Source organism: Barbus barbus (assembly GCF_936440315.1).
Source record: "Barbus barbus genome assembly, chromosome: 50".
NCBI classification, from domain to species: domain Eukaryota; kingdom Metazoa; phylum Chordata; class Actinopteri; order Cypriniformes; family Cyprinidae; genus Barbus; species Barbus barbus.
In genome coordinates this window covers 13797202-13811445 of record NC_136728.1, presented here as the reverse complement: position 1 = coordinate 13811445, position 14244 = coordinate 13797202, and the positions used below count along the sequence as shown (strand labels likewise).

At 35.5% G+C, this 14244-nt stretch overlaps 1 protein-coding gene across 1 annotated transcript in view; it reads right to left on the bottom strand.

The window, feature by feature from the left end:
* Window positions 1-14027, bottom strand: part of LOC306868252 (neuron navigator 2-like) — a 69061-nt gene extending 55034 nt beyond the window's left edge. Inside the window, exons 1-8 of the mRNA XM_079414339.1 lie at window positions 13489-14027; window positions 8865-8982; window positions 8346-8398; window positions 7094-7166; window positions 6756-7008; window positions 5549-5679; window positions 1871-2813; window positions 1662-1774 (exon numbers count right to left, since the gene is read on the bottom strand). Of these exons, the coding sequence (XP_079270465.1) occupies window positions 1662-1774; window positions 1871-2813; window positions 5549-5679; window positions 6756-7008; window positions 7094-7166; window positions 8346-8398; window positions 8865-8982; window positions 13489-13707 (1903 nt within the window). The 5' untranslated portion in view covers window positions 13708-14027. The remainder of the gene's footprint in view (window positions 1-1661; window positions 1775-1870; window positions 2814-5548; window positions 5680-6755; window positions 7009-7093; window positions 7167-8345; window positions 8399-8864; window positions 8983-13488) is intronic.
* Window positions 14028-14244: the final 217 nt, after the last annotated feature.

The following is a 14244-nucleotide window of genomic DNA, read 5'->3' as shown; positions in this document are numbered from 1 at the left end:
TTAAGAACAGAATTGCAGAGATGTGACCTAAAAGTTAACACAAATGCTAATATAAAAGATGCAGGTCCATTCCTCCTCTCGCTACTGTCTTTATCAATAAAAAGTGGCCAAAAAGCCCCAAGAAATAGATAATTAAGACTTTAGGCATGCTAAAAGCCTCTTGGGTAACTCGTTAAAACAGATAGAATCGTCCAACACACACATCTTCTTACTTTCATGCTTCTCAAACATATCCAACATGGTTAGAAGGATCTCCTCATTAACACGAGCAATTCCATCCCACACACAAGAGTGTTGGCTTAAATATAGCTGATATACACAGCTAAATGTGTTAACTTTCCCTTCATTCAAAACCCTTGGTTGAGTGTGTTCAGACAGCCATTTAGAAGATGTTGGAGGTCCTCCAGAACTGTCTACACCTCTGAACCTGTCGTCTGAGGTGTCCTCATAAGAACCATCTCTTGTTCCTTCTGTTCTGAGAGGAGATGCCAACTGACAATGACCTCCTGCTTGGTCCATTGAGAAGACGATTTATTTAGGTCTGCTTCCAGTGGTGCAGGTCCTTGTCTTGGTTGCAGAAGATGACTTCACAGTGCTACTAATGTCCTGAGCTGTTTTTTTTTTTTCTGGTGGCAACGTGTCCCTGACTCTCCTACGCTTCTATTAAGATGGATAAATGGTCTGTCTGACACATTCTGAGTTGTTTTCCCAGAGAATGTGCCGATTGATTCGTGAAAGAAGCTCTTGTGACTTTGGTCCTGCCTTTTCATTTCCTCCATGGAAAAGAGAGGGGAAATTAGAATACAGCTCTCATGTCTACACCAGCCCAGGGAACTTCCCCTGTGGAGAAGAGTTTTTCTCGCTACACAAAGTTCTGACAGACTGAGAAAGGACACACACACACACACATACATTCAGACACACACACATGCTTGACATCCATAGCCTTTTACATGTAGATGAGTGCTGTTTTGTTTTCTTGTTCACTCTCAAACTGTTACTGATTCACTGAAATAATTCAGTACGAATCTAGTGCTGTCAAATGATTAATTGCGATTAATCGCATCCAAAATAAAAGTTTACATATTTTATGTCTGTGTACTGTGTATATTTATTATGTAGATATAATAAATAAACACATACAGTATATATTTTGAAAATATTTGCATGTATTTACATGTATATATTAATATTCATATAATTTATATTATATATAAATATATTTAATATAAAAACAACATTTTTCTTAAATATATACATAATACATACACAGTACACACACCCATATTATGTAAAAAAAAAACTTTTATTTTTGATGAGATTAATTGCGATTAATCATTTGACAGCTATATGAATCGCTTAATTTATTCGCTGAATCGCTAAAATTACTTTCTATGAAACAATGAAATTATTATTTGCAATGAATTGCTAAAATACTGTAATGATTCATTATGAATCACTGAACAGATTTACTATGAATCACAAAAAAAAGATTAACAATGAAGCACTGAAACATTTACTGAAAATTAGTTGCTGTTTTTTCAGTTGCATGTTCTCTAGTTTTATTATTTTCAGTTTTAACATAGCTTCCCAAACACCGTCACAACTCAAGTTTAATTTGTCTATACTGTATTTTTTTCTGTAGTGTTGAGAATGAGTACCTGTCAGATTCTCCAGAGAAGTATGGATGGATTTGCTGCACAGGCCTGTTCGTTCTCTCCTTTCCTCCACTCCTGCCATAAGCCCAGTCTTATCTATTTCTGTTTGAGACCTACTGTATAGATTGACAGAATAACCTGCTAGTTTAGAGCCAAATAGAGCCTGATGGAGAATCCAGGATAATGCATTAAAATTATCATAAAGGTGTCACCTGTACATGAACGGAGCGACAGTGGCCGTGTTGGGATGGTTGTATTGTTGCTGGAGTTGTGGAAGTTGTACACTGACCATATTGCTGGCTGTTGAGTGGGTCTGAGCACCAAGAGTGAGATCTTGGCAACTTTTCCCCTCTGGAATTGGTAAGCTAGAAGTAGAGCTGTAGTTTCTGTTGTCTGTCTGCCCTTTATGCACAGACAGACCTCCTATCTTTCCATTCCGTAACCGTTCTCCCTCTGCACCACAAGAGGGCGATGCTAAAGTTTTATTTGCAGCTGAAGCCTTTCCTCCCTGGCTTGGTTTAGGAATCCCACTCATGGCTGATTTGGCTTTGCTTCCTTTGGGAACAGACTTCTTAGTCTCGGGTGTAACATGTCCATCGGTTTTGGTATCTCCTTTTAGATGTTCAGGTTCTGTAACAGGAAGCTGTTTGAGCTTGTCTTTCTCTTTAGGCTTTGACTTCTCTTTAACTTTTTCGGTTGCTTTAGCCGAGGCTATTTTGGGTGCCAAAGCCCTTCCGAGCGTCAACTGTGCAATGCCCTTCAGTGCTAGCTTGGGACTTGAGCTACCAGAACTGCTGGGAGTGACAGGTCTTTGGTTTCCAGGGTGGGCTTCAGGGTGTATGGGGCAAATCTGTCTTTCTTCTGGTTCTACAGCACTGACATCTTCTGTACTGACAAACGTGGCGGTTATGGAACCTGTTTTGCTGTTGAAGAGCTTGAGCTTTTCCAGCATGGACTTCTGGGCGATCACCTTAGGAGGAACCTCAAGAGAATCTGGGGGTGGTTGTTTAACCGTGACCATGGAGGATGTAGCAGTGTGTTTTGCACTGAGCGACTTGCTTCTCCAGGGTTTAGAGGTGCTGGTGCAGCTGGGTGGAGGAATAGAAGAGCTGATTGATCCATGATCAACCATTATGGGTGATGGTGTGGTTTTCTCTGCAAATTCAAGATGAAATAACATTTTAGAAGGTCTTCATCACAACCGTACATGTGCTTTGCAAAATATGCTAAAAAGAATTCCTCATGTGCACATCCATATTGGTGAAGACCAAGCATCTCTAATTTCCATTTCTCTTTGAGGTTTCTGAAAGTGTACTTAATCTAAACAAATAGTATTTTTATTTAATGACAGAATTGTTCAAATATTATTTTGAAGGTTTGCAAAAATATTCCAAATATTATATAATGTAAAATTAATCTGTAAATTGTAAAAAAGTTAATTTTTTATATATATATATATATATATATATATATATATATATATATATATATATATATATATATATATGTAAATTGTGTAATGTTTAAAGTGATAATTCAGCCCAAAAATGAAAATTCTGTGATTTATTACTCACCCTCAATTTTGTTCCAAACCCATAAGACCTTCGTTCATTTTCAGAACACATTTTAAGATATTTTTCATGAAATCCGAGAGCTTTCTGACCCTGCATAGACAGCAATGTAACAACCAAGTTCAAGGCCCAGAAAGGTAGTAAGGACATCGTTAAAACAGTCCATGTGACATCAGTGGTTCAATCCTAATTTTATGAAGCCACAAGAATACTTTGTGTGCAAAGAAAACAAAAATAATGACTTTATTCAACAATTTCTTCTCTTCCGTGTCAGTCCTTGCTGTGCATTCACGAGAACGTGGTAGTTGTGTTGCTGTGCAGCTTCAGAAAGCTCTCAGATTTCATCAAAAATATCTTAAATTGCGTTCTGAAGATGAACAAAGGTCTTACGGGTTTGGAACGCCATGAGTGTGAGTATTTAATGACAGAATTTTCAGTTTTGGGTGAACTACCCCTTTAAGACAGGCCAAAAATTAATAAATATTTATATATTTTAACTGCTTTAGGTAACTTTTTGGACATTTAACTGTAACAGGCAACTGGCCAAGTAGGGAGGTCAAACAGCCACTAAAGCACAGAGAAAGTGGGTCAAATCTTTCAAAGGCTAACAAGTGCAGTCAAGCTGTTGCACATAGACATCAGCAAGTGTGATGCCCGTGGGAGTTTGAAAACATGAAAGCGTACTGGATGAAGTGCAGAGAAAAAGAAGCATGAACTATGAAGAGAAACATCTGAAGTATGTGATGTGATGTATTATATTTATTTTTGATAATAAAATAAATCCATACTGTTTAAAAAAGGAGACTGGCTGTGAAGCATTTCTTGATATTTGGGACTGTGAAGAAATTGTTTATTAAATACAAACATAATTTCCAAGGCACAGTTGTTCATGTGACTAACAATCATTAAAGCTATTTTTCATGCGTACATTACATATTATATTAAAATAATATACCAAACTCTGTTCTGTTCTGTTCAATGACCTCATTCAATATTTCCCTAATTTCATGAGTGGAAAATCAATGCTATTTCCCTGTGCTGCATAAATGGTTGTTTCCCTTGTATGTATTATTTAATTATGAAGTTATTTACCAGTCTGTTGCATAAAAACTCAGTTTAGCATTGCTTACCTTACAGGCAGTCTGAGCAAAATTCCTAACAGTCTCATCTCCCTTGCATGTCTTCCTAACTGCTCAATCTCACTGTATAAAGTTTTGCCATGATCACTGACTTTTCTTTCTCTGCTTCATCTTCTGGTCTTGCCACAAGTACACTAATTAGAGCTGAATCAGTGAGCAGTAAACACCTCTCATCATCATCATCATCATCTTCATACCACAGCCAGCAGTGTGCAGCTGAGAGTCCATACAAACCACACACAGACATGTACATCTTGCATGTGCAAACAGGGAAAATTACTTTATTTGGTTTTATGACTTCGGTTTGAATACAAAAATCCACATATTCTCAGTCACTCAACTATGTGACATGTTAGAGGGGTTATCACCCTAAATAACTCAATGCTGAAGTAAACCGAGCCTGCCATAATGAAACAACAGTGGGCCAAAAATGTGTCAACAACACAGCATGCAATTACACAATCATAAAACTGTGAACGCTATGAGCAGTTACCCAACTCAGAGACTGAACAAATCGAGGGCGGATGGTTTAGATCACTCGTTCTGCGCAAGAAAAATGTTCTAATGAATATACTGACAAATTTGGGTCAAAATGTTGTTGAAAAATGTCCAATAACAGATGGTTAAAAAAATAAATATAACTATCCTGTTGTCTTCATGGTACTTTTATGGTTCTTTATGGGCCTTTTTGACCATCAAGTCCATGTCCATTTCATTTGTATGCTTTTTTCTAAGCATTTACATATTTAAAAAATAAATAAAAAATATAGGTTTTAAATAATATATTTACATTTTAAAAATACCAGTTTTATTTTCTTAAACATAAATTGTATTTTCTGAGATTTAGTTTTTTTTTAACCAATTTGAGCAAGGAAAAGTCAGATAAATCTCTACAATTTTTCACATGTAAGCATTATAATTCCATGGGTGTCGTGGCATAGTGGTTAAAGATCTGGGAGAAAGGTTATAGGTTTGAATCCATCAATGAGTAATTCATTGTGCTATTGAGCAAGAGACTTTTTGTGCTATTCATTGTGCTATTGAGCAAGAGAGGTCATTTCAAGATTCTTGTAACAAATATACACATTTAATAACAGCTTTTATCAAACAAGTGCTTACATACTCTTACATAACCCACATGGATCATTTCAGATTGTGTAAATGAATGCGATTAACTCACCTCTTTCATGAGCGCAGGCAGAGATGGACGGCTTTAATCGGTCACATTGGTTGAAGCTTTGGCTGCGTCTGTTGGTGTTTGAGGTTCGAGGTTTACTCTCTCCACCCGCCCTCACTGAGGGGCTCGGAAGCCTGACAAAGAGTTCAGTCAGAACAAGCTCATCCTTTCTCTTTAAACAATAACTATTTATGCTGCAAAAACACAAGACTGGAGTGCCAATTATATAAACAAACCTCAGTGACCTTTATATAAAATCCACATCTGATCATATGAACGAGAACAAAATGACTATTGAAGGGATTCACATGCTTTTTTGGCCCTGATGACACAAGATTGGATTGAGTGGAATCACAAGATCACCAGTAGATGGTGATGTTGTGTAGTAATATACTGGGAATACAAGGAGATGTAAATCAGGCATGGTGTGATATAGAAATGTGGAAAGCTGACCTAGAGTTCTTTATCAGAGCAACTGAGAGTTTGACAGCTTTTTTCTGATTGGAGCCTTTTGAGGTATGACTTCAAGATCGAGGAAAAACAAAAGAGAAAGAAAAAATGACAGAATGGACAGAAAAGAAGTGTTAAGTGTTAAGAAATAACCAGTGTTGCTACTGTTAACTGAAATTAAAACTGCTAAAAAATATTTTTGTTAATTGAAATAAAGCTGATAAAGTATAAAATGAAATATAAATATCAGATTAAAAACTTAAAACTTAATTAAAATAAAAATGACAAAAGCACAGATAAAATGCAAAAATAAAAGCCAATTAAAAATATTAATAAATATTATAATAGCTATTACAAAATAATACTAAAACAACACTGAAAATAATAGAACTGGGAAGTTAGAAATGGAAATGAAAGGTTACTTTTTAGAAATGTTGAGCGTGTAAAAGGTTAAAGCTATAAAGGGTAGTTTACACAAAATTGCAATTTACGCAAAAAAGTCTCAAAATCAGAATTTTAATGATTTTAAAAATGTAACATGTTGGCCACTTTACGTACTAAAATAAATCAAATAAAATGAAATAAAAAAAATAAAATAGATAAATAAATAAAAAGATAGATAAATAAATAAATACATTTAATGCATTTTCCTCCATCCAAATGATTTAAAGTTGATTACTGATATCTTAGTCCAGCTGCTATGGAGTCTATGAAAAAAGCTATGAAAAAGCTACCCAGGATATGAGTTGGAGAATAATACCTGGACTGCAGGTCTGTCTGTGGTTTCTGTGCACATGAGGAGGAGGTGTAGTGTTGATGAATGGGAGAAGGACAGGGAGAGCTACAGGGAGGAGTGTGAGGAGGCAGGGCAGGACTGGAGCATCGGTGGGCCTGGTTGTACTGGAGCAGCTGAACATTGCTGGAGGCCTGTTTCAAAGTCTGCTGCTGCTGCCGGAAACGTGACAGAGTGAAGAACAGGCCTAAAATGGCCTTCAGATTGCCATTGCGGATCTCTAGTTTGTCAGAAAAAGAAAAGAATCTTGCTGACATATTGTTTCAAATATTAATGAGCACTGGTTTAGTTAAGAGTCAGCTCACCTTCAGCGCAAAGTCCCTTTATATTCACCCCTTTAGCAGCCAGGAAGCCCAGACAGGCATCAATGTTCCCAATCTGTTTAAGAGAAAAACATGGACATACATTAAGAGCTTGCTGTCTGAAATCAAGCCTAATAACCCATTTTTAAATTGCGACTCTGGAAATGTGCTGGTTTGTACACTATATTCAGGTGTACAGGGCATATAACCCAACAGATGGCGCTCAATAGGGTAGATTTGTGGTTTACAACCCTGTGGGTCTGTCCTGCTGTGTTCCTGTGACATTACAATGTATATCCTGACCACTGGCGAGACGACAGACTATAGCAAGCTGGTTAACACCAGGGTTTTGAGGTCAACAAGACCTGACATTGTCCTCCCTGAGGTTGTTTCTTAAAGAGACAGTTCACCCGAAAATGAACACTGTCATCATTATAAATCTTCCATCACATAAATGGAATATTTTGAGTGAACAGGAACTTACTGTATAGCCTGACATATGAAATAATAGTCTGAAAAATCTAAAAAAAAATTTTTCGAACCTTATGACAAATAATAAAAAAAAGAATTCTGTATGCGTTTTTTGTTGAGTATCAAATTTGATAGACTCATAAAGCATGATATAGGAAAATATGGAACTCATATTAAAGAAGGAAAAAAACAGAGGTCCAAACTGAGAAAAAAAAGCAATTTGGTGCAGATGTTGTTATTTATATGGCCAAAAAGTAAGAACTTCTGATAGCTTGAAAAGTATAACTGTATAGCAGATTACTTGCATAAAATGCACATAAATAACAGTTGCCACTCTGTATCTTCCAATAATGTCTTAATAAGATGATTTTTAAAGCAGTGGATTCAGTCCAGAAAGTGTTCATCTTGAAATATTACTAACAATATAACAGTTATTTTTATGTTTACTTCATAAAAAATAAGTGAAGATTTCACTGAAGGAGGACGTTCTGGGAATTGAACTGAAATGCCTTTCACTTGCTAAGAAGTATAAACTATTAATCAGATGACAGAAAGATTGTAGTAGATTTTGTCCAACAGTCTTTTTGATCACCATCAGTTTTGATCATGTTGATAATTTAGACATTTGCATATCAAATATGACAGTAGGATTAAATTTCAGAACAAAACCTTGTAATATAGAGCACATGCCGTATGGACTACATTTATGCTGCTTTTTCTGTCCTTTTTGGAGTTTGACAATCTGTGGTTTGTTTCTTTTCCCAACATGCATTTTGAGTCTTACCATTTGAGAGCGACTCTCTGGGAATCCGTTGATATCGGCAATCTTCTCATTTGCTGAAAGGAAAGATGAAAAAAGGAATGGCACTGAATTAAAGTAACACCATTTTATAGCTTTTGGTTTTATGAAAACATTTTCGACTTGGTGTGGTCGTCAAGCTTTTGTATGGACAGGAATCCTCCTCTGGCAAATGTTTATTTTATTTCAGCTTAATAAAATGTTAACAACTCAGTTTGTTGCCTCATAAACCATCTATAAATTGCCCCTTTTCAGAAACTGATCTCATAAAATAGCTTCAAAACACATTCAAAATAATAAAGGTGGTGAGTTTTTTTTGATGCTCATGTGTGTCCATTTCTTTCCCAGTCCTCCTCCTCTACCTCCTCATAATGGTCAGAATTACCGGTACGGTGGAGGATAATTGTAGGTTTGATGTATTAATTTTTTTCTTAAGGAAGAAGGGGGGGGGGGGGGGGGGGTTGTTGAATTATGGAAAATTATTTTTTATATCTTTAATCTTACCTACAACCTGAATGATTTCTGCCAACAAAACGCCATCGGCAACATCCTGTTGGAGGTCTTTAATCAGGCGTGTGTGTCCGGACTTGGCTAGGTAGTGGTTGGCCCAATCTGTATAAATCTATTCATTCAAAGAAAAAGAGACCGAATGAGGAAAAGGCACTAAACATCTAACTCTGGGTTCAGATTTTACATAAATGAAAGACAAATGCCACATTGTGGTCCATAAGCTACCATTTAAATATTAGAGTGTGGACAGGGATATGTTCAGGAAAATTAATATAAGCAGGCTGTCAATAAAGTCTGGAATACCAGACTGTACATATTATTTTTTTAAATGGTTATAGCTGAAAAATTCAGACAAAAAGTGCAAATTATAATTTAATACTTCATAATGCACGGTATATACTATAGTCCATTTAATCCAAATATTTTTGGATTAAAAATATTTCACAAATCTGCAAATAATAATAATAATAATAATAATAAGTAGAAGAATAAATATGTTAAATAGTTTTTACAAATATACACAAATTATAATATCTGATAAAATGCTACATTTATTTCAGTTTTTTTAATTGAATAAATATTTTTAATGAAATATATACAAATTCAAACAATGCCATTTCTGTTATTTAAACTAAATAAAATTTATTTTATTTAAATAAATATGAAGTCTCAACAAATATTACAATTGTTGTTGTTATATGAATAAATATTTTAAAAATATTTTAAAAAAAAATGTTTTCAAAAATTATAAATTAAAGAAAAATGGCAGTTTGACCAAAAAATAAGACAGGACAAAGATGACAAAAACCACTCTCAAAAATGTTAAGCACATTGCAGTTTGTGACAATATTCCATGCAGTGTGTTTTTGTTAATACAGAATGAATTGAGTATTTTATGCATACAAAACGCTATGCATGGTATATATACAGCAAAATTAGCATGTGTACTATAGTACTATGCCATTCCAAACATACCTGATTTTTTCCATAACTGTCATGCAGCTACACAAATTGAGCATTGGGAGGCAGCACGGTCTCAAAAGGCCTAGTCTCTGACTACCACTAGTACAGAGGTCTGAAATAAGGGGTTGTGGGTGTTTTGTTGCTGGTCTTGTTATGTCTAAATGGGTCTAAATGGGACATACATATAATAAGAACTGGTGTGACTGCACATGATGCAGATCAGAGTCAAACATGGGCCATTTAAAACTGGAGCCACTGCTGGTTTTAATACAGAGACTCCTTGTGAGTTCTGCAGGGGGCTGTTTGTATTTCTGCCCACAGAGCCTGGAGAACTGATCCACCCATTCGCTGTAAACAAACCCTAACCTCTAGGCTGCGGTGGACAGCATGTGGGAATAATAATCTCAAATAATAAAAACATAGGGTAAGAGCTATGCGTAACCAGGTTTAATGTTAACATGAACAAGCATTACGTGGCTAACGTTATAACATTAAAACAAATATAGCACATTTAACAGACCAGAGCACATTAGCTTTTATATCCATCATGTTCTGTTTGGGGTCTTAAAGACCTGCCAGTCATTTTTATAACTTGAAAAGTGTATTGATAAAGTATCAGGTTAATACTTAATCTATTCTTATAAGGATTTTTCAGAAACTAAAAAACATAGTATCAGTTATATATTAGTATTATTTATAAATTATTATAGTAATTATTCATATTTTGACAAATCTTTCATTTTTAGCAATAAATTCATTTTAATTAATTTTAATTAATTTTGTGCTTTTGTCATTTTTATACTTTTTAAAAATAATTCTATTTAACTTTACTTATATTTTGAACTGACTTATTTAAGTTTCTTGAATTTTTGTTTTATTTTTTACCATTTTTAATTTAATTTTTTTTTTAAATATGTTTTTTTATTTAAGTTTTCCATCTAATATTTACATTTTATTTTAGCTTTATTTCAATTACTGAAACCAGTTTTTAATAGTTTTATTTAAAAGTAACAGTACTGCTAAAAAAGATACTTCCAAAAAATACCATGGTTTTGTTACACATTTACCATGCTAATGCCATTTAAAGTATCACAAAACTTAGAGGACCATGTAAATACAAAATTTCTGTATGATTACAGTAATTATTAAGTACTAAATCAAAGTACCATGGTAAATTAACACCAAATCACTAAACCAAACTATGGTACTACCAAAGCGATTTTTGTAAAACTGAGCAAGCCTGCCACACTCCATTTCCATTTAAGTTTCAAGATCAATTCAACAAAAATAAGCAATTAAATTTGTGTAGGACAATTTAGAGAGCAAAAAGCAGTCCCTAAACTTGTGCAATGGACTTTCCATTCCTCATCTTTTTTTTTGGTCATTTCAATAATTTCCAAACACAAAAAGCAGATATTTAACAAACTAGTAACTGCAATCATCACGTTGTTTTACAAGGCAGTCAACTGTGTCTGAAACGGTAACCTAATCCTTACACCAGCACAGTCCCAAAACACATTTTGTGCCATTTTCCAGCATTTTCCAGCTTCCTGGCCAGAAGAAAGGGGGACAGAGGTGCAGTGTAAAGGCATAGTAGTATATTAGCAGCAGTGTTTGCTGAAGGGTGCCCACTATTGGCCTCTCGGACTGGTGTGTGTGGTGTCCATATGGCCAAATGCCCACCAGCAGTGCGGCTCACCGCTACTAATAGAGCACTGTAGTAAAACCTCCATGACCGTGTCTATGTGTGCGTGTGTGCTGTAATTACAGGCCAACTGGCTGAGCTTTTCATTCTAGCCTGCCACATGAAGAACTTGGCTCTTCACTGCCTTTAAGGCTCTACTGAACGTATGAAGATATATAAACACATGTACACACACACACACACACAGACATGAACTTACACACCGCTGCCATTGACCAAAGGAAGAACATTGTGATTTTCCCCGACGATTTACTCTGACCAGGTCAGCAGGAGCTATTCTTATAAAGCATAATATTTTTAACGCGTAAATGTATAAACACATGAGCTTTCAGTGGGGAGCTCTACAAACAGCAGCTACAATGGTGGTAATGTGGCCGAAGTGAAACTGTTTCTAAAACATGAATACAACTGACACGCATATTGTGGCGTAGTGGTACCTACATCATCCCTACAGTTGTTGCAGATCAAGTCACTGTGGAATATGGGCACAACCCGTAACCAAGCTCTAAAAAGTTTGAATTTCATCATGCTATAGATTAAAAAAGAAGTAAATAATTGTTAATTTGTTACATTGTGAGATTTAAAGTCACAACTACGAAAAACAGAAGAAGCTGTGAGATATCAAGTAACACCATGAGAACTACTCATATTGTGAGAAATAAAGTTGCAGTTATGAGATAAAGTCTGTACTCTTAGAAATAAGTCTTATTGTGAGATTTAATGCTGCAATTGTGAAATATGATAAACAAATCTGTTGTTTTAAGATAGAACATTGCAAGTATGAGAAATGAAGTTGCAATTTTGAGATAAAATTGAGATAATATTGTGAGATATAAAGTCACAATTACATGAGACAAAATCACAGAGCAAGATATAAAGTCGCAATTATGAGAAAAAGTCACAAATGTAAGATATAATCACATTGCGAGAATATAAAGTTCAAATTATGAGAAACAAAGTCACATTGCATGTTGCAATTATAAGAAAATGTCGCAATTGTGATAGTTGAAATTACGAGAAAAACTCATAATTGTGATATATAGTCACATTGCAAGATATAGTCACAAGTATAAGAAACGATCGCATTTGTGAGATATAAAGTCACAATTATGAGAAAAAGTTGTAATTGTTACATATAGTCACATTGCAAGAATGAGTAATGATCGCAAATTTGAGGTATAGTCACAATTACGAGAAACAAAGTCTAATTGTGAGATACAGTCTTATTGCAAAATATAAAGTTGCAAGTATAAGAAAAAGTTGCAATTGTGAGATATAACATCGCAATTACGAAAAACAAAGTCGTTATTGTGAGATATAGTCTCATTCTAAGACAAAGTTGCAAGTATAAGAAAAAGTCGCAGTTACGAGATATAATATCACAATTACGAGAAAAAAAAAAATGTTATTGTGAGATATAGTCTCATTCTAAGAAATAAAGTTGCAAGTATAAGAAAAAGTCACAATTGCGAGATATAACATCACAATTACGAGAAACAAAGTAATTATTGTGAGATATAGTCTCATTCTAAGAAATAAAGTTGCAATTATGAGAAACAAACTTCCACTGCAAGATATAAAGTGGCAAGTAAAAGAAAAAGTCACAATGGTGGGATACAGTCACACTGCAAGATATAAATCTGCAATTATGAGAAACAAAGTCTCTAAGCAAGATATAAATTCATAATTACAAGGTTGCAATTCTGAGATATTCTGAGATAAAAAAAAAAGTCACAACTATAATAGTAGATATTACAATAGTAGATAATATTTTTGATGTGGTCAATCTATGGTACCATGAAGATGAAAAAAACTTAATTAATTACTATTTTTTATTATTTTTTATTTCACTGTCTGTGTGGAATCAAACTATCCAAGGAAGATCACCTAATAGAACAAGAATCAATGCAACCACAAAGCCACATACAAATTAAGCATCAGTATTCCAACCTGAGGATCTTCTGATGTTTCTTTGGCGGTCTGGTAATTTTTCTGTAAAGTCGCACTGCTTTGACTTTGCTGCCTGTAGATGGGAGACTTCAGGGGGATGAGGCTGGGCTGCACAGGCTTCTGGTGGGTAGCTACCCTGGTTGGAATTGGTAGAGCGGTGCCATGCACAGGTTTGGGCAATCCCGACTTCATCTTGGAGGCAACTAGAATAGCAGGCATCTTCTTATGCTTTTACATCCAACCACGCAGACGCTGGCACAAAGTTTTCTGTTTGCAACCAAAGGCTTGGAGCAACCGCACACGCTGACTTAACAGCTGGAGCAATGCGGTGAGAAGCGTGTCCACAAACTCACATTCATATAGCACTGGGAAGCTCGACGGCACAGAGAGGTCTTGCTAAACCTTCTAATAATATGATTTTCCCATGACAATCGGCCAAATCCTTCCCCGACATCAGCATCTTCAGTGTTTTTCTTGTCCAATGAAGCTCTTACTCCATGTACGACTTGAGATCTGGACTCCGCCCGCCACCTGCTCCTTGTTCCACAGAGAGGAGTCGCTCAATATAGCCCAGCGCAGCCACTGCTGAGAAGCGAACACACTCTGGCAGGCAGAAATCACAGATAAGTGGGAAGGCAGGATGCAATTTGTTGTCAGAGCAAAAGGAAACCTACAGTTTGTACACGGAAGTGTTACCAGCCTCCAGATGCAGTGGCAGCAAGGCATGACTCTCAAGCTTGAGAAGGATTAGCAAGC